We start from the raw sequence: 26,521 nt of genomic DNA on the forward strand, positions 1-26,521 counted from the left end.
AAATTTTTTTAATGTTTATTTATTTTTGAGAGAGGGAGAAAGAGCATGTGAGCGGGGGAGGGGCAGAGAGAGAGGGAGACACAGAATATGAAGGAGGTTCCAGGCTCCGAGCCATCAGCACAGAGCCCGATGTGGGGCTCGGACTCACAAACTGCAAGATCATGACCTGAGCCAAAGTCGGACGCTCAACCGACTGAGCCACCCAGGCGCCCCTATTGTATGCTTCTTTCTTTGTGGCGAAAATTGTAATAACTACTTCACATAACTCATCTTACTTTATCCTCAGAAGCAGGTATCGTTTGTATCCATCTTATTCAAACCTAAGAACCAGTTATTATTGCTCCCATCTTACAGATAAGAAAACTAAGGCTTTGAAGGGTTCAAGAACTAGACCAAGCTCATGCAGGGAATGAGCTGGGGTGTGAACCCACACTTCCAGACTCAAGTTCTCTGTCTTTAGCGGCTACATGCCATGCTGCTTCCCCGACTTCTTTCTTGTGATCTTGTTTTGGTTTTGGTGCCTTATGGAATCAATTTTGCTTGTTTATATCTTTCTAGAAACTCATGAATTTTATTGAGATTACATTAAAAAATTCCTTAGTAGCCTCACAGTTTTTGATCTCCTCTGTTTCCGTGGTTATATACATAATCGTGTATGTATACGGTTTCCGTGGTTTGGCTGATTTATGTTTCCTCCTTTTTTTGATTACTCCCAACTGCATATTAAATTAAGGAAGAAAAGTCTAGTAATGTGGAGGAGACTGGATGATATTATAAAATAGAAACAGATTTTGTTTTTCTTTCAAAATATCCCATTCCCATCCAAATTTGCTTCTCTTTCCCCTTCCTGACTTCAGTCTTTAAAGAACAGAATGCTTGGAGCTAGAAGGAGCCTGAGGACTTTCAAGCACCAAGCCCCTTCATTCTCCAGGGCCTAGAAAGGATTCTACCCGTCCCAGCTCCCCAGCAGGCAAGCGCAGGAGAGAGAGAGAGACAGAGACAGAGACAGAGCGCGAGCAAAGAGGGGCAGAGAGAGAGGGAGACACAGAATCTGAAGCAGGCTCCAGGCTCTGAGATGTCAGCACAGAGCCGGATGTGGAGCTCGAACTCACGAACGGTGAGATCATGACCTCAGTGGAAGTTGATGCTTAACGGACTGAGCTACCCAGGAGCCCCTAAAGCTACTTAATTTTAAAAGATTGGTAGCCTAACAATGTTGAGAGTGATTATTGATTATTGCATTCCATATGATTTTCATGTAAATCATCTTTTATTGTGCTCTTTTTTCAAACGACTCTTTGTGACTCTTCAGTGAAAGCATGGTGTCAGCCAGGAGGAGGTGCGTCTTAATTATTTCACCTCTATGTTAGGCTGTACCGAGAGCCCCACGAGAGCTCCTCTATCAGAAGTAGGGGGAAACAATAAGATGGGACCCAGACCTAACTGGACGTATCAGGACTTCCACCCAGGCCTGAAGCAAGCAGAGGAGAGGCTCCCAGCACCCTGCGGGAGCGTGATTGGGAAATGCCTGGCAGGGCGTTACATTAGTATTGGTCTGGGCATCAAAACTAAGCATGTGAAAGAGGATAGGAGAGTCCAAATCTTGATCATAGAATGAGCCACGGCAAACTTTCACGGTCTAGGCACTTTTTTTCACAACATAATTACTCTAAATTGCTCATTTCCTGGTTATTTGGTATATGTGTGTGTTGTGGGGGGAGTGCAAATGAGCAGATGTTTTTGCCCACTGTCTGATCAGCAATCTGCAATTAGACCCCAAGGAACAACCTGCTCATTGTGGTTAGGGGCCATTAGCCACTTAAATAATGACATCTGTCATCATTTTCATACCTCATCCTGTCCCTGATCTTATCTTCAAACTGTGCTCAACATGAATGCCTGACTTTCCTAAAATAGACCAACTCGATTTTTAATAGCTCTACTCCAGTCACCATCTTGGTGAAGTGTTTCAGGGTTGAACAACGTGTAGTTCGCAACTTCCTCGATTTACGATGGGGTCAGCTCCCGATAATCCCATCATAAATCGTAACTATTCTAAGTCGGAAATGCTTTTACTCCACCTAACCTACCAAACATCAGAGCTTAGCCTAGCCTGCCTTAAACGGCTCAAAACACTTATATTAGCCTAAAATCTAATCATCTGATGCAGAGCCTATTGTTTAATAAAGTGTTGAATAGCTCATGTACTTTATTGACTCCTGTACTGAAAGTGAAGAACGGAAGGCGTGTGTGGGCACAGAAGGGTTATGAGTGTATTGTTTGTGGACCCTCATGATCGCGTGGCTTATTGGGAGCTGCCCCACATCAGAGAGGGTTTGCACAGCAAATCGCCAGCTCACAAAAAGATCTAAGGTCAAAATTCCAAGTACGGTTTCTACTGAATGGGTATGCTTTTCCATACCCATTGTAACATCTAAAAATTAAGTCAAACTGTCGTGGGGCCCATCCGTAATCATCGAGTGCTTCTCACAAGCCTGATGTTGCATGAAGTTCCATACAAACAGCATAAAGCACTGAGCCCACACAAGAACTCTCTGAGATAGAGGCTATCGTTCTTATCTTACAGGTACAGGAGCTGAGGTACTGAGAGGTTTAATAATTCACATCTAGAAGGGAACAGAACTTGGATTCAGATTGAAGTCTGTTGGACTTTATGCTATATACTGACACAGGTTCTGTGCACCATTTGGTTAGTGAGATGTTCACAATATACCAAAATGATGGAAGGAAGCGTAGGCAATATGGTTCTGTACAAAGAGCCAAACTAAGATATTGGTTTTAAAATAATGGGACATTTATTTAATGCAGCGATTCTCGATTGGGGGCAAAAGTGACTGCCTCACCCTGGGGCATTTGGAAATGTGTGGGGCCATTTTTGGTCATTTTGGTTGTTACATTAGCCTGTTACAATGGTGGTCTTTCAAGATGCTGAATATCCAGTGGGGCGCAAAACAGCTCTAGACAACAAGGAACTGTCTGGCTCTGAATGTCACAGAGCGCTAAGAAACACTGATAAAGTAGAATAGTAGTATGCCAGAAACTCAAGTATGTAGCAAACTCAAATGGCTTCGGGGATCAGTCAGGGACGGAAGAGCACATACCCCTTCTTAGGGCATCCAAATCCAAATCTTTAAAGGATTTCATCAGACAAAATCACCTAGGCGCCGAATTTGGCCCGAGGGCCCCCAGAGTGGAACTTTTTAATGAAGGCTTTTCTGATCTGGAAACATGTTTACGATATACTCAGTGAAGAGAAAAAGCTGCTGATCGGTATGATGTTTAGAAAAGATTGTACACGTGTAAACACGGATTTACATGCACACCTACGCATAGTACATACATGTATGAGAACCTGTGGAAAGTGCTCTGGAGTCAACCGTGGGGTGATTTTGTGAAATGCTTTGCTTATTTGCATTTTGAATTGTACCACAAATATCTATTAGTTGTTTAATTTTTAATGAATAAGGAGAGAAAGGAGCCTTAAAAGAAATTAAAATTTAAGTGTGGTTTCAGAACCCAGCCCTAGTGGCTTTCTGGCCATCCCCTTGGATGAAAGAAGGAGAATAATTTCTGTGATTAAGGACAAATGAGACATTGAATATGAGGTAATCAATACTGACACACCAGGGGCGCCTGGGTGGCGCAGTCGGTTAAGCGTCCGACTTCAGCCAGGTCACGATCTCGCGGTCTGTGAGTTCGAGCCCCGCGTCAGGCTCAGGGCTGATGGCTCGGAGCCTGGAGGCTGTTTCCGATTCTGTGTCTCCCTCTCTCTCTGCCCCTCCCCTGTTCATGCTCTGTCTCTCTCTGTCCCAAAAATAAATAAAAACGTTGAAAAAAAATTTAAAATATATATATATACTGACACACCAGAGGGGCGCCTGGGTGGCTCAGTCGGTTAAACGTCTGACCTCAGCTCGGGTCACCATCTCACAGCTCATGAGTTTGAGCCCCGTGTCAAACTCTGTGCCGATGGCTCAGAGCTTGGAGCCTGCTTCGGATTCTGTGTCTCCTTCTCTCTCTGCCTCTCTCCCCTCGTGCTCTGTTTCTCCCTCTCTCTCTCTGAAAACTAAATAAATATTAAACAAAAAATACTAACATACTAAAACGCCTTTGAGAATGAACACTGTGGGTTCCCAGAGACACCAGCCTGTGATTTTTGGGTCTTTCATGATGCCATACAGCTCTCCCGGTGAAGTCCGATCTTTTGCAGCTGCCCCAGAAATCAATACTGCAATTTGCTTGAGAAATCGATGCCTGTCGAAATTTCAAGAGGGTGAATCCAAAATAAGACAAGAGCCAGGCATTTAAAATATAACTATGCCCTTTTCCATCAAGTTGCCCAGTCCTTCAAGATCACTGTTTTTCCTGAAAAATCCCCATTTTGCTTCATCTCCATCGTTTCTGTGTTTTATTTCCAGCGTCTTGACTCTGCAAATTTCATTTTGTGCACAAGTCACTTTCGACTAAGCTTTCTTTCTGCAGTTTGCTCATCCTGCCGGGGGGATACTGGATTTTCTACCCACTGGTCTATGGACTTCAGGGACTTCTCGGAGTCCTTTCTCACCTGCCTTCTGGGGTGTGTTCACCTCCTGCTCCCTGCCCCACCCCCCCGCCACTGTAGCCCCTTCTTACCAGCACCTGATGCTTACGAGGCAACCGGGCACATTTACCTTGACAAGCAATGGGTAGATAGCGTTAGGTTCCTTTGGGAGAAGTATCTAGAATTAATTATGTAGGGAAGGGGGTGGGTTAAGGAAGTACGATGAAGAAATTGGGTATATGTTTCTTCCAACTTTTGATCTTGTGAAGAAAAGCCACTGCCAAGGACTAGCGTGTTGGTATGTGAAAAGAGATGTATTTTCTCTCTGGAAACTTGCAGCTGGCCAACGCCCACAGCCCTGGAGAGGGTTTGGTGGCAAACCCCACAGCCTTCCTGCCCCTCATTGCCTTCTCTCTGTCTTGATTCTTGGTCTGAGTTCTGATCTTAGAAAGCCCCAGTGTGAAAACTACAAATAAAAACAAGACTTTCAGGACTTTCCCACTGCCCTTAGCCCTTGGAAACACTGATGGGGAAAATAGGTGTCAGGAACAGTGAAAGGCTGTTTCAGGTTTATGGTCTGCAGCAGGGCGGTGGGTGGTTGTCTCCCCATCTCTGCTAAGTGTCATCTCAGAGGCTTTGAAATTATCCTGCCTTTGTCTTTTAGTAAATTCCATATTCAGCAACATGCTGATGAAATTCATAAGCTGATTTTTTAAATTAATTTTTTAATGTTTATTTTTTTGAGAGAGAGAGAAACAGAATATGAGCAGGGGAGGGACAGAAAGAGAGGGAGTCACAAAATTCGAAGCAGGCTCCAGGCTCCAAGCTGTCAGCACAGAGCCTGATGTGGGGCTCGAACCCACTAGCCATGAGATCATGAGTTGAGCTGAAGTCGGACGCTTAACTGACTGAGCTACCCAGGCACCTGATTTTATTTATTTATTTATTTATTTATTTAAATGTTTTTTTATTTAGTTTTGAAGGAAAGAGAGAGACAGCATGAGCAGGGGAGGGGCAGAAAGAGGGAGACACAGAATCCGAAGCAGGCTCCAGGCTCCAAGATGTCAGCACAGAGCCCGATGCGGGGCTCGAACCCACAAACTGTGAGATCATGACCTGAGCCGAAGCCGGACGCTCAACCGACTGAGCCACCCAGGTGCCCTGATTTTTAAAATCAACATATTCATGAGTGTGTAAGAGCATCCAGAGTCTAAACCCCAACGATATCCAGAGTCTAAAACCCCACAAAGCCACGAATGTTGTGCATGTGATTTCTTTCTTTTTTTTTTAAGTTTATTTATTTATTGAGAGAGAGAGAGAGAGAGAGTGCAAGCAGGATACAGGTAGATAGAGAGAGACAGGGAGTGAGAAAGAATCCCAAGCAGGCTCAGCACCACCAGTGCAGAGCCTGATGTGGGGCCTGAGCTCACAAACTGAGATCATGACCTGAGTTGAGACCAAGAGTCTGTCGCCTAACGGATTGAGCCACCCAGGCACCCCAAGATTTGGATTTCTTTAACAAATGTCTCCTGGCGTATTCGTGCATGTTCAACCCCTTGGTGCTTTCCAGCAGCAGGTGAAGATTCTCTGAAAGCCAAGACCAGTGGTTGAACGTGCAGGCTTGGACTTAGAGCCCAAATCCAGGCCCAACCACTTGCCAGCTGTGCAACCTCAGACATGAGCCTCTGCTCTCTGAATCTCATGCTGCTTGTTATCGAAAGAGCGTACTGATATCTCGGCCATGGGACCGTATGAATCAGGTAGGATGGTGGGTGTGCCAGGGGCTCAGCGCTGGGGCTGTCATCGAGTGCGTGCCCACCCCGTTCGATGCTAACACCGAACTACGAGATACTGCCTGTTTTGTAGATCAAAGCTTGAAATCTGGGGAGAGGAAAGCCGGTGACCCCTTGAGCAGCTGGGTTCGCCTGAAGGGAATTGGAGCGTAGAACCCGGGAGTCCTGACCCGCTGCCTTGCCTCCTGCAGGTCTGTAGGACGGTCCCGCGGGTGGCACTACGTGGAGACGAAGTGCCCAGAGTGGTTCCTTCCAGGTGTCTTCTTCCTGCCCCCACCAAAGCCTGAGCCTCACCTACGCCCACAGCTGCCCTGCAAGTTCATCATGCTGACGGAGTGAGTGGCTCCCATCAGACTGTGCACCTGGCTTCCAAGCATGCACGCCACGTTCCCTGGCTCCCTACACCTTCCCGTCCAGAGAGGCAAAGAGACCTGCCCTGAGACACACGGCAACACCAGATGGCTGCCTCTGGCTGGGGGCAGGGTGGGTCTGCAGCCGATTTAGAATCTCCACAACCTCTAACTCTGACCCTGCTCCGTTCCCAACAGAGACATGAAGTTCTGGCATGGCTTAGTGATCGCAGTGGTGTCCCTCATTCTACAGACCTGCCTCTTCGCTGCCATCAACTACCTGCTCAGCAGGCACATGGGTAAATAGCCTGGCGCTCTTTCCTCCTGGTCACCTGTAGGGACCACCCCTGAGCTTATAGCAAGATGAGCCCCGGAATACCCCTTGAATACCTACTTGAGGATCCACTAGCCGGGTCATCCGTTACTGGGTAATCCCCACTCTGACCCAGCCTATTTCTGGTTGGAATGATGGCCCAAAGCCCTTCCACCACCCAGACCTTCTACCTAGGGATAAGCTTCTGCAGTACTCTTGAGGGTGGGCTCATTTAGCCTGGGCCTAACTTTCTTCATCACCACCAAAGGACTCAAAATGAAGAAAGGACTTTGAATTCCAGGAGAAGGGAATATGGCTAGACTAAAAGATGGACTTAAATTCTTTTTTTTTTCCCAATATATGAAATTTATTGTCAGATTGGTTTCCATACAACACCCAGTGCTCATCCCAAAAGGTGCCCGCCTCAATACCCATCACCCACCCTCCCCTCCCTCTCACCCCCCATCAACCCTCAGTTTGTTCTCAGTTTTTAAGAGTCTCTTATGCTTTGGCTCTCTCCCACTCTAACCTCTTTTTTTTTCCTTCCCCTCCCCCATGGGTTTCTGTTAAGTTTCTCAGGATCCACATAAGAGTGAAAACATATGGTATCTGTCTTTCTCTGTATGACTTATTTCACTTAGCATCACACTCTCCAGTTCCAAGATGGACTTAAATTCTTGAACTGATTTACTGTGTTCTGTTCTGGGATGGCATTAAAATTAGGGAAAATAAAATAAAGGGAATCTAGGCTTCTCTAGCCATTCATTCATTCATTCATTCAATATAACAGGGAACCAAACAAAAATCTGTGTCCTTATATAACTTACATATCATGGGGGGCACAGACAACAAACTAGATAAACAGGTAATATACACATGTTAGATTATGGTGAGTGCTAGAGAAGAAAAAGATGAAGCAAGGCAAGGAGGTATGAATTGGATGATGGCCAGCATCACTGAAATGCCAACATTTTAGTATAAACATCTGGCAGTGAGGAAGCGAGCGGCACCTGCAAAGGCCCTGAGGCAGAAAGCTGTTTGGAACAGAGGCCAGTGTGACTGGAACGGAGAGAGCGGGGAACAGCGAGGCCACAGGGGGCCTTGGAGGCTGGGGCTTTGGCTTGTCCTGCAAGCAAGGTGAGAGGTGCTGCAGGGTTGTGAGCAGAGCGCTGAGGTTTGAAGAGGTCCCTCTGAATGTTTTGCCGTCTCGAGGGCAGTGCTCAGAGACAGGATGTCCCTGACCTGGAGAGCTGGCACTTTTGACCCTTGCCCTGTCCCCTTTAGCCAGCCAGAGTGAACGGATCCTGAAAGGGGCCAGGCTCCAGGCCCCCTGGCCCAGCCCTGCGCAGCGTCAGCCATGTGCTGCCACAGAGGAGACGCGAAGCGCTCCTGTGTCTGCGCCCCGTCACAAGCGTGAGTAACGGGGCAGGGGAAGAACTTGTCATAAAGCTTATTCTGCTCTGTCCGGGCCGTGGAGAGCTGCTCTGCCGCAGCCGGGCTCTGTCCTGGCCAGCCCAGCCCCTGGCCGGAAGATTCCTCCCCCCCGCCTCCCCGAAGGCCTCACCAGCCTAGCTTTTCCAGCAAGCTACTCTCTCATCACGCAAGGCCGATCTCGCTGGGTTTGGGTGGGTCTAAGTTCTTTTCCCCCTCTGGTCATGTGTGAGCCACTGCAGAGGGGGCTTGGGGCCGTCTCTGCTCCTGTCTTTGTCATTGATACTATGGCACCTGTTTCCGTCTGGCCGACATTTCAACTGCCTCTGCCTGCCTCTGGCCGTGGTATCCAGGGGTTTTAATAAATGCTAGTGTTGGTGATGGTTCAAGTCTACGTTCCCCTCTGGCAGGCGAGCCAGCAGGAATACCACCCACTGGTTTTCTCTCTCGAGGCTTGGGTCACCAAGGTGACACCAGGTCACCGTTCACACAATGGAAATTGCTGCTTCCGAAGCAAGACAGCTACCCCTGGGTGCTCACTCCCCAGAGATCGCACCTTTTCCAGCGGGTTTTCTCTTGATGGATTTGCATCCGCTCCGACCTTCCGATTTTATCTTTTCAGTTGGGGAGATCTGGTTGTCAGGCTTCCCTGGCACCGAGATAAGACCTCAGTGCAGGAGAGAACCAGAAGAGACCACTCATGTGAATTCGGTGTTTCTGCAAAAAGGGAGGGGCACTGGCCTCATCGTGACCCTGGCCCTAGAGCGTCCCCGAAGCCTGGCCAGAATCAGAGACTCTCTGGCAGGGACCTCAAAGATCATCATGCAACCTCCTTGTTTCACAGGGAGCAAAACCAGACACAAAAAGGGATGTCACCTGCCTAGAGTTAGTGACAGGTCTAGAGCAAAACCTGTGGCCGGGACTGGGGAGGCCAGAGCTACGTGCTCGGGGCCACACTGCGTCAGCGTGTTCCTGCTTCTCCCTCCAGCACAAGCAAGTGATATTAGTCTTAGATGGAGCTGGACAGCGCAGCAGTGTCTGGACTCTTGGGCACATTCTTGCTATTTGGCGGGGTGGAGGGGGGCGCTTTCTCTCCCCACCCTTTCTCTGTTCAATGTCTTCTTTCTCTATTGGGGGCTCCATATCTCTCTTCCCCGCTTGTCTTTGCATGGCTGGCTCTGCCTGACTTTGTCCCCTTCTCCCTTCCGTTGTGCCCATCCCCTCCTAACACCCCCCACGCCCCACCCCACTCCCCAGTGTTCCTTAGAAGAACAGTTTCTATTTCTCCCTAGATGACAGTGACACGTCCTCAGATAGCTCCAACAGCGCGGACGTCTCCGGCAGCTTGCCTCCCACCTGCCAGGTAATGGACACCCCTAGTGGTCCCAGCCCTTCATATGCAGTTGGGGTCCTTGCTGTAAAAGACTGAGCATCCAGGCCACCCCAGCTACAAGGATGGGAGCAGGGATGGAGGGGTTTCTTGAGTCATTACAACAACCTCGGGTGACGGGTGTCATGATCCTCGGGTTCATGGCATCCCCACAAAATGGGTCTGAGTGAACTATAAAAATGCAAATGTCAATGGACCACCTCCTCCTCGCCATATCCCAGTCACCAGGCCAAAGTCTGCTCTGAGTCCTGACCTCACGGGGATTGAGTCTCCACATCTTTCCTGAAACCCCTTAATTCCCTGCAGAGGCACAGAGCTATTGGTAGTGTTCCCCCTTGGCCTGGCCCTGCTCTCTGACACAGCCACCCGGAACCAGCTTCTCTCCCTGCCAGCCTAGGGCGAGACGAGGGTCCTTCAGTGAGAGTTCAGTCCTTGGGGGGGGGGTCCCCTCCTCCAACCCTGGTAGGAATCTTGACCCACATTTCTCTGCTTTTTTCCCCCTAAGGCCACCAAGGACGTGAATTACACACAAGTGGTCTTTTCAGCCCCTGGAGGACTAAAAACTGAATCTGCCCTGGACTATGAGAACATAAAGGAAACCACAGACTATGTCAATGTCAATCCAAAAAGCCACAGGCCCAATTTCTGGACTTTTGTGAACCCTGCTAACTCTGAGTCGGTAGAATACACTCAGGTGGCCATGTGAATTCTAGGGTTTTAATGGGGTGCAGTTCTCTACAAATTCTTGCACTTATTTTGGAAGGGAATTACTGTTTTTTGTGTTTTATTTTGTTTTGTTTTTTAAACAAGGCATAGGAGAATAAGTAGGCCTGTATCTCATTCAGCAAGAAAGATTCAGGTCAGCTGCCAAGTAGAACTTCCAGGATAAATATGAATGAGTGGAGATATCAGTAGAGAAAGTGGTAATGTCTTTCTCCACAGAAAATTGTGGAAAAAAAAAATGTTTGATCAGCTGTAGCAGAGTTCTGTTTGGTAACCTTGCCGTTAAAATGACTCTCCGGGCTTTTTAATTTTTTGGCAATAAACAACTTCCTTAAAAATTTTAAACGAAACGGCAACTACCAATTCCCCTTTTCCTTGTGCCTAACCCTGCACGCTGCCCCTTTTCAGAGCTACATCTAGCTGAGCAATCCCGCTCTGCCCTCAGCACTTTAAGTAGGCCACTTAGAAAGCCCGCCATCATCTAACCTTCGAATTCCCTGTTTTTTAGGGAACAAAAGATGACAGACAGAGTTCTGGGTAAACACCAACTAGCATCACAATCTGGGATTCCAGAGAAAAATCTCCCCAAATTCAATCCAATGGAATGTAATAGTCTTTTCTGGATTGTTCTTTGTTTGTGTAAAGCCAATTAGGAATACAAGGGCACTTTCTTAGCTTGATTAAGAATAGTTTGTCTCAGGGGTGCCTCGGAGGCACAGATGGTTGGCTAAGCATCAGACTCTTCATCTTGGCTCAGGGCATGATGTCACAGTTCGTGAGTTTGAGTCCCACATGGGGCTTTGTGTTGACAGCATGGAGCCTGCTTGGGATACTCTCTCTCTCTATTTCTCTGCCCCTCCCTCCCTCTCTCTCTCAAAATAAATAAACGTTAAAAATAAAAGAATAGCTTATCTCAAATCAGCTGACTTCATGATATTTACGGGTAAGGACCTAGAACATAATTTTATTGAATCATGAATGGAGTAAGTGTCCACAAACCTGTCGTTTCCTTCATCTAACATTGTTCTAGAAGTCCTAATCGGTACAATAAAACAGTTGCCCAAAAGAAGAACTGTCAGTACTGGAAAGGAGGATAAACTTGGTCACTGTTTGCAGACAGTCTAGTCCTACAAAGTCGCAGAGAATTAACTTCAAATGTTTTTAAATTGATAGCACGCAATAAGTAATAACCAGATAAATATACAATATACTTTCTTGAATAGCTAATTAAGACTTGAAAGGCAATTTACTTACATTAGCTAAACAAACATCTCAAAAGATGAAAGCCCTAGGAACGTGCCGAAGACAAATCCCAAGTCCAGATGAGTGGCATCCAGGTCTTAGAGACGATATGTTACCTGTGCTCCACCTGCCGGCTGTACATGACCTTTCCAGTCAACTTCCATGTTCCCAGCTTCCTCTTCCCCAAGATGATCTGAAGAAATGGTTTTGGTTTGGGTTTCTGGGACTGTGCAATTTTGCTGGCCTACGTGTCCCTCCACCTTTTGGCTCTCATTGTTCCTCTCCTGCTATGATTTGAATGTTTGTGGCCCCTTAAATTCATCTGTTGATATCCTAACCCCCAAGATGATGGGATTAATGAGACGAGGGCGGGGGGGGGGGGGGGGGGGGGGGGGCCTCCGGTGGGATTAGATGGAGAGGGTGGGATTGGATGGAGGGGGTGGGATTCGATGGAAGGGGTGGGATTGGATGGAGGGGGTGGGGTTGGATGGAGGGGGTGGGATTGGATGGAGGGGGTGGGGTTGGATGGAGGGGGTGGGATTGGATGGAGGGGGTGGGATTGGATGGAGGGGGTGGGGTTGGATGGAGGCGGTGGGATTGGATGGAGGGGGTGGGGTTGGATGGAGGGGGTGGGGTTAGTGCTTTTGTGAAAAAAGACCCTACAGAGCTCCTTAGCCCTTTCCTTCTGTGAGAATACAACCCATGTGAAGTCTTCAACCCAGATGGGGGCCCTCACCAACTGTGCCAGCACCCCGATTTTGGACTTCTGGCCTCCAAAACTGCAAGGAATAAATTTCTGTTTTTTAGAGGCCACCCAGTTTGTGGCATTTTGTTATGGCAACTGGAATGGACTAAGACATCTTAGGAAGCTTTTCTTTTCTTTTCTTTTTTATTGAAAAAAAATTTTTTTACATTTATTTATTTTTGGGAAACAGAGTGAGACAAAGCGTGAATGGGGGAGGGGCAGAGAGAGAAGGGGACACAGAATCTGAAGCAGGCTCCAGGCTCTGAGCAAGCAGTCAGCACAGAGCCTGATGCGGGGCTCGAACCCACGAACTGTGAGATCATGACCTGAGCCAAAGTTGGACGCTCAACCGACTGAGCCACCCAGGTGCCCCAGGAAGCTTTTCTTAATAAGGAAAAAAAAGATGTTGTTGATTAGAGAGGCAGAATGAAGAATAAACACCAGCAACACTGTCTCTATCTAGAAATGAAACTCTATTTCTTATTGATCTCTTTTAACAAGAAGAAAAAAGACGTCAAGGGTGTGTTGAAGAGGTTCACAAGAGTTACCATGCCTCTGAGAGAGGCTGGGCAGGGACACGGCTGAGACCGCTCCCACACCAGGGGAGGGCACAACTGAAAAGGTGCCTGCTTTCTGCAGGATTCTGGAAAGCCCTGGGATTGGGAGGAGCACATGTTAAAAGAAGACTTAAACATCAGGTGGGTGAGGTCAAGGCACTTAGGACCTAGTCCCGGGGACAGGCAAGAGCATGTACCAGACATGTGACAAAAGAGAATTGACATACAGCAGTGAGAGCAGAGCCTCTAACTGCTTGGGCAGATTGGGTATGGAATGTGAAAATCAGACTTCATCCAAGGAAATGTCCCAGAGAGGGTGATTTCTGACCTCAGTTTAGAAAGAAGGGCGAAAAATAAATTGATGGGAGAAGAGGCAGAAGGAAAGGGAGCAGGTCTACCTGTTGCTCCTGTTGCTGGGCTCCCCAGCAATGCCCCAGGGACTGAGCCAGACCGAACTGCATGGAGAACTGTTTGTACTAGGCCTCCTGGAGCAGGGAATTGATGTCGGGGGGCACAGAGATCTGAATGCCACTGACCATCTGATTAAGATCTGTAATGAACTCTGCTACGATTGGTTTCAAAGCTATGACATTTGTAGCAAATAAATACATTATGGAGGTTAACATTAGCACCTGCCCCAATCGCTCGTCCAGGGAAGGCATTCTTGGAGAGTGCTGTTTCTAAATAGAGTCGAACGTGTGACTAACAGAGATTGGATCGAACTTTGATGGTGCCGTTGACTTTCAGTTGCCCTGATAAGGAAAGGGGAGGGCTGATTTCATGTCCTAAGGAGTTTGGGCCAACAAGCTGATGACTGCGGCCAGCTAATAATTTGAAGTGATCCTCAAATTCATTGTTATCCGTGTTGCTAGAAATAAAATGTCCCTGTTGTATGTAATACCTCCGTGATCTTAGAAGGTCAGCTGTGTAAATCTGTATGAGTGGTCGCCCGAGTAGTCACCTCTTTGAGGAACTCAGTGTCCAGCAGAATGAAGTCACTTTCTTCCATGTTGTATGTCATCGGAACATCCAGGGAAGGACCGTGCTGTGCCATTCTGGGTTCCTCCATGAGTGTGGACTGGATTAAAAATCTCTTCAAATTTATCTTACAAGATGCAGAGAAGCTGATTTTCTGCTGGCAACGAGTAAATCGTTGATTACATACCAATAATGAACTGGGACTATATAGTGGGCAACAATAAACGTGACCTGTCTTCATGTAAAGAATCAAGCATCCAAATTCCTACCATGACTCCAGCAGAACTCCATAAGCCGCACTATATCACTGGCCAACAAGACCCAATAGGGTAAGGAGGTATTTTATGCCCACCATCAGTAGGCTTTTTGCTTCCGGGATCAGGACACATTTCCGGGCCCAGAGGGGCTCCCAAAAGGCCTTCTACCCAAGTCCCAGCCTCTAAACTGAACACATTATAATAACTACAGCTCATCTGCGTTTCTGAGGGCCCACTAGCTTTCTCAAACACTCATTTTCAGGCAGGAATTTCTACCCTCAGTCCCTCACCCTGCCCTTGTTCTCTGCCCTTTCTTGGCAAATACATCCTCCATGAGCTTAGAGACAGAGAAACATGCGTCCAGGTATCTCTGGACAACTGGGTCGAATGAAGAGCCAAGACTCCAGATCTGTAAGGAAAAGGTAGCAGGTATTAGAGCTGAGAGGCTGGGCGATTTTCCCAGCCTGTCCTGTGGGTCAGCTCAGGACCCACTTTCAGCTCCACACTGCCACCTTGTGGCTCCAGGGCAAATCCCAGGACACTCCTGTTTCCCTCAAGTGGGAGAAGGTGGCTCCCCAACCCTCAAACTCTCTTCCCCATCACCACCCCACTCAAGAAGAGCGAACCTGGGGCACCCAGGTGGCTCAGTAGGTTAAGCATCCATTCTTGGTTGTGGCTCAGATCATGGCCTCCTGGTTCCTGGGTTTGTGCTTACAGCACAGAGCCTGCTTGGGATTCTCTCCCTCTCTCCCTGCCTCTCCTCACAATAAATAAATAAACATTTAAAAAAGAAGAAGAAGAGCAAATTTTATTTCATATTGTATATCTCATTGTCACTGCTCCTAGGAAACAAAGATGCCCAGGAATTTCCTGGTTATCAAGGACTTTTATTGGTCAATTTAAACCGCATCTCCAGGTTCTTGACCCCAAGTGAGCTACTGCAGCCTGGGCTGAGTCTAGAGCTCCTTGATAAATAAAAGACTTATTTACATACAAATCACAGACATAGACATCTGGAAAATTGCTGGTTTATACCATACATCAGAAAAAAACCATTCTGAGAAATCTCCACAATCCACCAATTCACCTCCTCCTGCCATCTTCTGCCCTGCCCGCCCTCTGCCCCTTGCTCCCACATGGGTTCTAAGGGACTGAAGTACTGTATTTCACAGAGTCCACAGGATGTATAAATATTTTACAGAAGTGCCTATCCCAGAGACAGCATGGTTCCATTTTGCCTGTTTTTAGCTGTCAGAAGTGAGATTGACCTGAGAGAGCAGAGACCATCCTTCTTGCTTCCCACAGGGACCCTGGAGGTCACTCACCAGAGGCATCGTTATCTTCTCTAACATCAGTAGAGTGTTCTATAGTTTATGGTCTTACAACCTTCCCGTCCCCAACAAGGTTAGTTGTTCCTGTTTAATAAATGGGGAAACCATTGCTCAGAGGGATTAGAAGACTTGCCCAAGTTCATATGTCTAGAAAAGGAGTGAGAGCAGAGCTCAAACCCAGGTCTTTGGAGTATAAAGCTGGTGTCCCAGTCATCATGATGAGCAATGATTTACTCGGTACTTAGGCACTAAGGACAGGGATTTGGGGTGAGGGGCAGGGTCACTGGCTTACACACAAAGGCCAGGAGAAACTCCAGCACTCATACTGCCATGGGAGGCTCCTGAGCCCAGCTCTGCCAAGACAGATGGACAAGGAAGAAGTGGCTGGATGTCAGAAACTGACAGGGGCAACAGAATGCAGTGAAGAGAGACCATGGGCCCTCACATCTGCCTTGAGCCTTGGCCCCATCCGGGTCTGTGTCCCACTCTCTGGTTCTTTAGCACTGAAGGCTTGGGACACTTTGCTTACTGAGTTCTTATCTTTTAAGGAAGCCTAAGGAGGCTTCTCAGAGCTGAGTGACCTCTTAAAGCCCAAAGTTACAGTCATTCCCTACAGCTTCCTTAGGAGTAGAGGGAAGAGAATCTGTTCCCTAGAGCTTCTCTCAAGGTAGATAATCAGCCCCTTACATTAGTAGAGAGCTCATGCCTCTACCAACCACTTTTACACCCACAGTCTTATTTGACCCTCATAACAGAGGTGAAGGATAAGCCAGACTTCTCCCCATGTTGGTCATCAGTGGTGGTAGAACCAGGATCTGGTTCTTCTGACTTTTCAGCTGATGCTCTTTCCATTATCAAGGCTATCCCTTAGATTAGAATCGGAATTAGGGTGGGGAAACCACCCCATGATCTAAATCCCACTGGAGGTAACGAGGAGGAACAGGGCAAAGCCTCAGAGTCTCCCCGCGCCACTGCCTCTCCCAGCTTCAACATCACAGAATTGAGACCAAAAGTAGACAGTGTGGCCATGGAGGGATCCATCATGACCAGAATTGAGTCAAAGGGTATAAATATCATTGTTATGAAAATCCAACAATTCTTCTAGAGCCTGTTGGTTAGAAAGGCTCTACTGTAACTCCATAGAGTGTAGTCTTGCAAAGTCATGACAGTTTAGAGCTGGCAAAGATCTTACAGATCATCTGTGTCCTAACAGGTCAGAAGATGGAGTCCCCGAGAAGGGAGGGGACTTGCCCGAGGTCATGCAGCTACCTGGAAGCAGAGCTGAGTCTCAAATCCTGGGCTGCGGACTTCATCGCGGCATGCATGGTTCGTAGGGAAGCTCTGAAGAGCCTTGAGGAAATCCAGAGCCATGATCCAGCCCCACTTTCTGTACGGATGTCCCCTCTGGGTGGCCCCAGAGGAAGGTGCAGTGTGGATCCCTTCGGGGAAGAAGAAAAGAAACCAATCCCTGCTGCTTCGGAGGCTTCGTCCACTCTTAATTTTATTGTGACCATTTTCATCTGCTCCTTTCTTCTTGTCCTTCTCATACTCCCTCCCAGGGGTATTCCACTGAGCATCTACTTTGTCCTGTCACCCCTCCTATAGAGGTGGATGGTACAGGGAGCAGTGGCAGAATTTTTGCTAGTTATAGATGCTGCACTAAATCCCACATCTCCCTTCACTAGACAGGTGGGCATAGCAGGTAAAGCTGATCTATCTGCTCTACCCACCTCCGTTCGCTTTCCTTCATTGAAGAAGCCTCCTTCTACAAAACAAACAGACAAACAAACAAATCCAGTATCTAGATAGAGAAACAGAATACTTTTCACACTTTTTCACTTCTCCCCTCTCCTGGTTGGGCTGGGTGTGCTAGTCAGATTAGGATGGGGGACAAATGGTCAAGGTGGGAGACCAGCCTGAGTCCCTGCCCCCTGTGGAGGCCCAGATAGGGCCGTCCTCGGCCTGCCTGAAATCTGGGGTGAGTTCCCAGACACTCTGCGAATGCACAGGGTCAGGGAAGCAGATGTTTTGACTCTCGCTGACTCCCAGCCTCTGAGATTGGGGGCAAATAAGGGCAGCCCACACACCAGAGGCAGCTTCAACACCAAGGGTAGGGCAGCCCTTCTGGGACCCTCACCCTACCTCAAACTGGGCTCCCCCAACTCCAACCTTGGCCCTCCCGGCTTTTACACCCAGTGTTGAAATGAGCAGAGACCCTCCACTAGCCTTGCAGGCATGCCAGACTTCAAGGAACGTGTTCCCTAAAAGACACCGGTCTCTGTGGAGGCTTCCCCATCCACCTGCGCAGAGTCCTTCAGTGACCCTTCGGTCCCAGGGCCCCCACCGAGTCTGGGGCTGAGGGTGAGGGCGGGCAGGCCGCTGGAGCAGGTCAGCAGTGTGGTGTGGCGGCTGGAGAGGCTGAGGCTGGAGAGTTGCCGGCGTGGCCGGGGCCGGGGACCCCCGCAGCAGTCCGGGTGGCACAGCGGCCATGGCCGCAGGTGGCTGTTGAAACCCATGGAGACCCAGGGGTTGCAGCAGCTGCTGAGGTTGCCCAAGAGCATGGAGATGGTGAAAGCCACGTTGGTTGAATCTGCAGAAGGAGAAGCATAAGAAGCCTTAGAATCACAGAGCTGGAAGGGACCTGGGAGAGAGTCCAGGCCCCCACCGAGCAGAGGACAAAACAGAGTTCCCAGAGGAGAGAAAGGACTTGCTTGAGTTCTCTGGTTAGAAAGGAGCTGGGACCCCTGGATGGCTCAGTCAGTTAAGCACCGGACTTCAGCTCAGGTCATGATCTCACGGTCAATGAATTCGAGCCCTGTGTCAGGTTCCGTGCTGACAGCTCAGAGCCCAGAGCCTGCTTTGGATTCTGTGTCTCCCTCTCTCTCTCTGCCCCTCCCTCACTCATGGTCTGTCTGTCTCTCTGTCTCTCAAAAATAGACATTAAAAAAGTAAAAAGAAAGGAAGAAAGAAAGAAAGAAGGAGAAAGAAAGGGAGCAGCACAGCTGGGACTTGAAGCTGGGACTCCAGCTTCAGAGTCCTACCTCACTGGGTTTTGTTTGCAAGCACAGAGTAAGGGTAGGAGTTAAGGTTTGCTCCAAGCTGACTTTCTTTCTTTCTTTCTTTCTTTCTTTCTTTCTTTCTTTCTTTCTTTCTTTCTTTCTTTCTTTCTTTCTTTTTTTTTAACGTTTATTTATTTTTGAGACAGAGAGAGACAGAGCATGAACGGGGAGGGTCAGAGAGAGGGAGACACAGAATCTGAAACAGGCTCCAGGCTCTGAGCTGTCAGCACAGAGCCCGACACAGGGCTTGAACTCAGACCGCGAGATCATGACCTGAGCCAAAGTCGGCTGCTTAACCAACTGAGCCACCCAGGCACCCCTCCAAGCTGACTTTCAAGGTGTAAACACAGCCAGGGAGGGACAGGACCAGCTTAAATAGGAGACAGTGTCTTTGTTCCAAAACCTAGAACTTGAATCCCCTCATGGATGGAGATCTAGAATGAGAAAACTTCTGTAAGACATGCAGGGAAAATACCTGTGATTCTAGGCCAAGCTCAGGCCCCTTTGACCCCCAATATCATTTATGTTGTAGATACAGGTGCACACTGTCTTCTGGATTCTGTCTTCTTTGACCCCTCAAGGACAGTCCCCCTCATTCTGTCACTCAGTCATTGAGCATGAGAGCACAGACAGTGCCAGGCCATTGCTGGGGACCTGGGTGGGCATCTAGAGTCTAACTGCCCTGCAGGTGCCATGGCATCATCTCCAACTGCAGTGGAGGGTCAGCTTCCAGGTACAGGGCCCCCAAGCATCCCTTCCTGGATGAATACTTGCTCTGTGTCCTCAGAGATTATACCCAGGGAATGGACCATCCTGCAGGGAAAAATGAATTTCTCTCTTGGACGGTCAAAAGGGGAGAGTGCAAACTGGTAAGATTTTTTCCAGACACAGTATTCTTTCTGAAGACTACATGAGCTCCACATGCCAGGAGGAAAGCTTCTGGGACAGGCCTTGACCTCTGGCTAGACACACCCTGTTACATGAGGCGTAGATTGCACACTGCATTACCTTGCCTTTTGGCAGAGGCTATAGAATCATTGAAAGCAATGTCAGAGCTTTAAGGAAGCATAGACTCGAAGCCAGGTCTACTGACTCTAAGACAGCAGTCCTGTGCCTCTGTGAAGTTTCAACCAACACACTCAAAGGCAAAGCCCTTTGCCTCCTCTGTAAAGCACTGTGACGTCTTCAGATACTCTGGTTCTCCCATAGGTGTGCTCCTAGGTTTGGCTACAGAGGGAAGAACATTTGACAGAAGACGTAGATCACAGGGGTGAGAAGCTGAAGGCGTCTGGATTGACCCATGTAAGGCAGAGAAGTGAGGGCAAGGGGCGAGTACCTGTCCGTAGTGGAGGGACCAGCCTCAATAAAAATAGATCCTCCTTCATTTTTCCTACATCCTGGCCTGCTCCCCAGCTAACATAAAACCTGGATGATGCGGAAGTTGTGGGAGGTTGCTTTGGCCAACGGGGTGGTGTTCACCCTATCCACTCTATCGATACATATTTAGTGCCTAGATTAGGCCAGGGATGGAGGGGTTCCACAAGCGCCTTGCCTGAGAAACATCTGTTTGATTTGGCCCCATCTAAGCCAGGCCCAACGCAGGGCCTGGAGATGTGCCATGAACACCAGAGTCTACAGAGGCTCCACCTCTCAGCCCTTGAGGGCAGACCCACAATGCTCAACCCTAGGCAGCCACCGTATCTTGGCAGAAACTCAGCCGAGAGTTGGGGGGCAGGAGCAAGGCCCAGGAGACAGGTAGACTCTAACCAGACACTCAGGGACAGGAGGTCAGGAGGCCGGCGTGCTATGGAGAGGAACTGGGTGTACTGGAAAGTAAGTTTAAAGTAATGGATCTCAGCCCGACTAGAAGGGCCCCAAAGGGCTTCCGCTTTTCTGAGAGAGCATATTGTCTGTAAGGTAACACTTTGTCTCTGTTCTCTTGGCTCAGAGAGGCCCTTGGTGTACTAAAGGACAGGCTTGTGATCATAGTGACACAGCAGGCAAGCAGGGGAGCCTGCACCGGCTGGGTGGCAGGGTCTGCATCCTCTTGTAGGTTCCTTGATAAAGGGGCAACTGACTATGCCCTGCCCCCCACCCTGCGTCATTAGCTAAGCTGGACTGAGAGTAAAGCCATGTCATGGATAATGCTTGACCTATAAAGACCTTGACTCAGGTCCTGGCCCCACCTCTTACTAGCAGTGGCACTTTGGACCAGCGTTTTCCCCTCTGCGAGTCTCGGATTACTCAGACATACAGCAGAGAAGGCCACCACTAAGCACCAAGGACTGAATGTGCTTGGCACTAGGAAGCCCTCTCTCCTTCTAGTCTGTGTGTGAGTAGAGCAGGGTGGTCTCTACAGTTGGTTAGAATCAATACATTCATTGCTTAAAGGGTAATTTGCAAAGAGCCTCTTGTCCAAATGGATGTCCAAAAGAAGGGATAAAATGGGACCATAATAGTTTGGTATTATTCTCACAATTCTCTTGCAGGGTTGTGTTAAATTCATGAACAGCCTGGCCCTTATTTAATCTCTCCAGAAAAGCAAAGTATATTTGGCTTGAGAGTGTCCCAGGATGAGCAAAATGAGGTTAGAAACAAAAGCACAAGGGAAGGGGGAACCACTCCCTAAGGGCTGGTAGGAATTGGTAGCCTGGATCTGCTGGTCAGCAAACTCTCAGGAAGCTTCCAGCTCCCAAAACCTGTGCGCAGGGCCTCCCTAGGGCAGTCACATGCTGTACCCAATATACATCCCAGGCTACGCACAAGACGTGCACTGGAGAACACACAGTCACCCCAGCCACAAACACCCAGATGGGTTGACTTGCACGTGTCCCCATGCCGCACTCTTCTTAGGAGAGGAGGAACACCACTCTCCAACATTTAGGCTGCCCAGACACAGCCCTACCTTCCTGAGTACACACTCATCCCCAGATAGCTGGACCATCTGGCAGTATCTAAAGCTCAGGAGGCTGCCATCTACCTCCCCCCAGAAAAAAGACAACAGCACGGCCTCCCATGTGCCAATTGGAACATGGTCTTCATGGTGGGTCCCATTTTGTTTTTCACCTAGAGGAGGAAGTCCCCTCTCTTCACCACTTCCAGAGCCAGGATTATGAACAGGGCGTAGGGTAAAGGAAAAAGACGAAGACACAGCAGGCCTGGGTTCTACCCCTCACTTCGCCACTCCCTAGCTGTGTGGCCTTGGGCAGGTCACATTTTCTCTCTGAGCCTCTCTCTCCCATTAGCAAAATGAAGGGGTTAAAATTTCAGGCTTGAAATTTCAGGGTTGTCGTGTGCCAACATGCTAATTAATTAGAAGTGGTTGTTGGGAAGGAGTTTAAAGTCCTGTCCAGCCTCGAAAGGGAAGAGCACCGACAAACACAGCTCATGGGTCACAGACTGTCATCCTGGACAATTTGAAAATTCTTTTCAACGCGGTCATTCTATGATTCTAATGCTCATGTATGAAACTGGGAGTTGGTTGACCAAAACTGCCAACAGTCATGCTTCATTAAGGCCACATGTTATTTTTAAATGTTTAAATTAGGTGCCCAAATTGTAAAGTATGGAGATTTTTCATAAAAGATACTCACACAGCACCAGGAGGCTGGTCAGGAGTTGTAGCTTCTCACGTGAAACAGGGACACCCCCGCCCCTTTCATAATTGCTTCACTCATCTGTTACCTGCCTGGCCCGGAAGGCCTTATAACCCTCTCGTCGCCCTGCTTTCTCCCTTCCCTGCTCCTTTCCACTCACGCCTCCCACACGGACACACACTTGCCTTCGTCAGGGGCATCTTTGTCCCACACGGACCACATCTGGACGCTGAAGAAGGGTGCCCAGCAGGCAATGTAGGCCAGCACAATGACGAAAGTCATCTTCACGGTCCGGATCTTAGCCCTCGAGATGGTACTGATGCTGCTGACCCGGGATGGCAGGCCCCGTGTGGCGGCAGCTGGGACAGAAGGCGACATCCTGTCCCAAGTCCTCCAGCCCCTTCCTTCCACCTTGCGGGCCTGCGTCTTGACTTTGAGGTTCTTACAGATCTCGTGGTAGATGAGGCTGTAGCAGGCCGTGAGCATGACCACAGGCAGGACAAAGATGGCCAGGGTGGTCCAGGTGATATAGACCCGAGGCCCCCAAGGGAAGCGGAAGTCTGCCCAGCAGTCCAGCACCCCCGTGCCCTGGAACACCTCCCGCAAAGAAAAGATGAAGATCTGAGGCAGGCTGAGGATGGCAGCCAGCAGCCAGGGAGCGGCGATGAGAGGGTAAGTGGACTGGCTGGGCTGCTGGAGGCTGCGCAGGGGGTGACAAACAGCCAGGTAGCGGTCCAGCGTCATGGCCAGTAGCATGTAGGTGGAGGCGAACATGCTGAGCACCTGCAGATACTTGACGGCCCGGCAGAGGAGGTCAGGGCCCTGGAAACGGTAGGTGATGTCCCACAGCAGCTGGGGCAGCACCTGAAACAGGGCCACACCCAGGTCAGTCACGGCCAGGTGCAGAACAAACAGGTGCATGCGGGAGCGCTTGCGGCCTGGCTGTCCCAGGGTCAGCAGCACAGTCAGATTGCCCCCTGTCGCCAGCACCAGGACCGCGGCCAGGACTCCGATCTCCACCTTGGCCAGCTCCTCATCCCGGCCCATCCAGGGTGTGGTGGCATTGGGGACGGAGAAGGTGCCCCCGGGAGTGGGGTTAGCAGCCCAGGCAGGCCCAGAATCCATGGTTGAGTGTGCTGGGGGTGGGGGGAGGGGAGGGGAGGAGGGAGAGGGAAGGACCTACGGATGGTGTGGAGGCTAGTGGAGACGTTTGATGGCTGAAACGGAGTGGGGAGGGAAAGGTTTCAGACGGGGAGAGAAGAGAAGGGGGGTGGCAGGAAGATGGTGAAAATAGAAATAGTTAAGAGGTTCGGGATAGAGGGGAGGAGAGAGAAAGAGACAAGGACGGAGCACAGGCTGATCGACGATGTGGAGGGGAGACCTGGGAGAAGAGAGAGAAGGGCTCAGGGAGACAGGGTGTCAGGAAAAGAAGAATGGATGGGGCTGTGCAGGGTGAGGCTTCTGGAAGGGAAAGAAGCCTGGGGCGCTGCTACCACTTCCCAATCCACCCCAAAGTCACTTTCTCCCAACTTTTCTGGAAGTGGAAAGCGGATGTCCCTAAGCTTGTTTGGAGGCGAGGTCCACACCATCAGCGTCGCGTGCTGGATGACCCTGCCAAGCCAGCGCCAGCCCCCGGGAGCAGCGACCAGAGGCAGCGGGAGCGCAGCGCCCGGGAGCCGGGTTTTATGGGCTCGCAGCAGGAGCCCTGCGCCCCGGGCGCGCCGGTTGGTTCCCGCAGAGAAGGGCGGAGTGAGGCTCCCCCGCACGCAGCCCACAGGAGGACCGAGAGGCGGGGTGGGGGGGAGTGGTGGAGAGGGATGGGGGGGGGGGACAGCGGGGGCAGCGGACCAGGGACAGGGAGCCAGAGAAGCAGAAGACGCAAGCAAGCGCTCACCCGCTGGCCAGACAACCTCTTCTGCGCTCTCACCCTGGAACCTTCGGACCATCTCTCAAAACAGGTGCGCACGCGAAGAGTGGAGGGTGGTGACCCCCCCCCACACACACACACGCGCGGGGCCCCTAAGGCTGGCAGCGCTGTTGGGCATGCCCCCTGCTCCGGGGTCCCTGTTAGTTCGCGAAGGGTCCAGAATCTGCAGGGGTGGCCAGGTGGGCGAGGTGGCGCCCCCAGAGGGAGCCCTCGAGCCCTTGGTAGCGACCTCTGGCCACAGCCACTGGTGGAAGACATGGGTTCTCAGGGAGGAAGAAAAAACGAGGCCGGGCGTGGAGAGGGAGCGGTGGTGGAGATCCGACTCAGGTGCGGAGCGGAAGGGGCTGGACCTGGGAGCCCGGGGCGCTGGGTCCGAGCGGCCCTCGGAGGAATCCCGCAGGAGACGTCTTAACCCGCCGCCCCCGCGCAGTGTTTCATCCGCAAAACAACGAACGCACTTAACCACCCTGTGGGGCAGAAAACCGGTCCAGAGAAGTGACAGGGGCTGCTCTGGAAGGTCGCAGAACCGGCAGACAGGAGAGGCAGGACTAGGCCCGCGCGGTGCGCCCTTCCGACTAACACCCAGTATGTGAGCGGCACCGGCGCTCCGGGGACAGATAGCTAAACGAGGTGGATTATTGGGACAGTCTCCTGAGCAGATTAGAACTTCATTAGGGGTGACAACAGCAGGGGCGCCTGGGTGGCTCAGTGCGTGCGCCTTCTACTCTTGGTTTGGGCTCAGGTCACGATCTCAGGACTTCGAGATCCTGTGTTGTCTCGGACTCACCCTGTGCTGTCAATGCAGTCTGCTCTCCCTCTCTCTCTCTCTCTCTCTGCTCCTCCCCCTCTCACGCTGCCCTCTCTCTCAAAATAAATAAATAAACTTAAAAAAAAAAAAAAAAAAAGGAGTGACAACACCCTTAGCGCGCGGTCCATGATTCCTCGGAGGCCCCTTTCTCTCACCTTCTAATCAAACCATATGCCACACTTTCTGGCGTCACCCACATACCCGCCCACACAGTTACCATCGCCTTTTGAAGAGATGATCTCCTAGACACCTAGAATTCATCTCCACTCCATCCCACTGCCACGGTTCACACGATTTCTGCCCCCAAATACTGTAGCATAGTCTTGTGCACCTCAGCCCGGGCTCCGCCTTCTCAGGGATTTCTTGCTCTCTATGAATGATAAGTTCAAGTCTCTACTGGCCCATTCCTATCTGCAGGCAATCTCTAGTGTTGCCTGTGAAAAAGAAAAAACAAACAACATAACCCTCCCCAGACACTCCAGCTGTAGCAATCTCTTGTCCTTCACAGCAGAATTTCTCTAAGGGGCTGTCTAGCTGGTCTCCATTTTCTTGCTCCCATTTATTTCTTGATATAGCCATTAAAATTATATATATTTAGAGGTGCCTGGGTGGCTCAGTCGGTTGAGCGTCTGACTTCAGCTCAGGTCGTGATCTCGCAGCTGGTGAGTTCCAGCCCTGCTGTGGGGCTCTGTGCTGACAGCTCAGAGCCTGGAGCCTGCGACGGATTCTGTGTCTCCCTCTCTCTCTGCCCCTCACCACTCGCCCTCTGTCTCTCTCTCTTTCTCAAAAATAAATAAATGTTAAAAAAAACTATATATATAGTTAAACATGTTTTTAAAATACTACATATTGCGTAAATGACATCATACTCGAAAAACCACTCCACAACTTGCTTTTTAAATTCTGCTTTATTTTTTATATCCGTCCTTGACGGTATGTAGGATAGATCTAATTCATTCAGTTTAAATGCCGCATCGTATTCAAGTACAAGAACATAACACATTTATCCCAAACCCTATTTTTACAATTGATTTCCAGCTCCTTTTTTTCCTGTTTTTTTAAATGCTACAATGAATATTCTTATGAATGCTTCCTTATGTTCATGTGTGAGAGTTTTCTGGGGTGTACAGCCAGAAGTATATACTGGGTATTCAATATTCTTGGGTCGTACAATGTATGAATTTTCGATCAGATAGGACCATATCCTAACTTTCATCTCTAAATTTGTTGTACCGATTTATTCTCGCACCAGCTGCACTTGACTTTCTCAACATCCTCACAGTCAAGTGTTTCAGCTGTTTTCATTTTCACCCATCGACTGGTGTGCAACAGCATCTCATTGTGATTTTATTTTTTCTTTCTCTGATCTCTAGTTATTTTGGGCATCTTTGCCTATATTTATTTGTTGTTTGGGTTTCCTCTTCTGAGAATTATTCATATCCTATGCACAATTAAAAAAA

General features: G+C 49.4%; 2 protein-coding genes across 2 annotated transcripts; one reads left to right on the forward strand and one right to left on the reverse strand.

The window, feature by feature from the left end:
- The first annotated feature begins 6,238 nt into the window (after window positions 1-6,238).
- RHEX (regulator of hemoglobinization and erythroid cell expansion) lies at window positions 6,239-11,354 on the forward strand. The gene is made up of 7 exons (XM_043568058.1): window positions 6,239-6,285; window positions 6,546-6,689; window positions 6,903-7,003; window positions 8,302-8,430; window positions 9,437-9,441; window positions 9,716-9,811; window positions 10,344-11,354. Exons 1-7 carry the CDS (start codon window positions 6,239-6,241, stop codon window positions 10,542-10,544), a joined length of 723 nt encoding a protein of 240 aa, XP_043423993.1. The 3' UTR covers window positions 10,545-11,354.
- Window positions 11,355-15,133: 3,779 nt separating this feature from the next.
- On the reverse strand, window positions 15,134-23,451 carry AVPR1B (arginine vasopressin receptor 1B). The gene is made up of 2 exons (XM_043569293.1): window positions 22,512-23,451; window positions 15,134-18,261 (listed from the first exon to the last, which is right to left on the reverse strand). The coding sequence occupies exons 1-2, from the start codon at window positions 23,449-23,451 to the stop codon at window positions 17,933-17,935; spliced, it is 1,269 nt and encodes a 422-aa protein (XP_043425228.1). The 3' UTR covers window positions 15,134-17,932.
- Between the last annotated feature and the right edge of the window lie 3,070 nt (window positions 23,452-26,521).

The sequence above is a fragment of the Prionailurus bengalensis genome, chromosome E4, assembly GCF_016509475.1.
Source record: "Prionailurus bengalensis isolate Pbe53 chromosome E4, Fcat_Pben_1.1_paternal_pri, whole genome shotgun sequence".
Classification (NCBI taxonomy): Eukaryota; Metazoa; Chordata; class Mammalia; order Carnivora; family Felidae; genus Prionailurus; species Prionailurus bengalensis.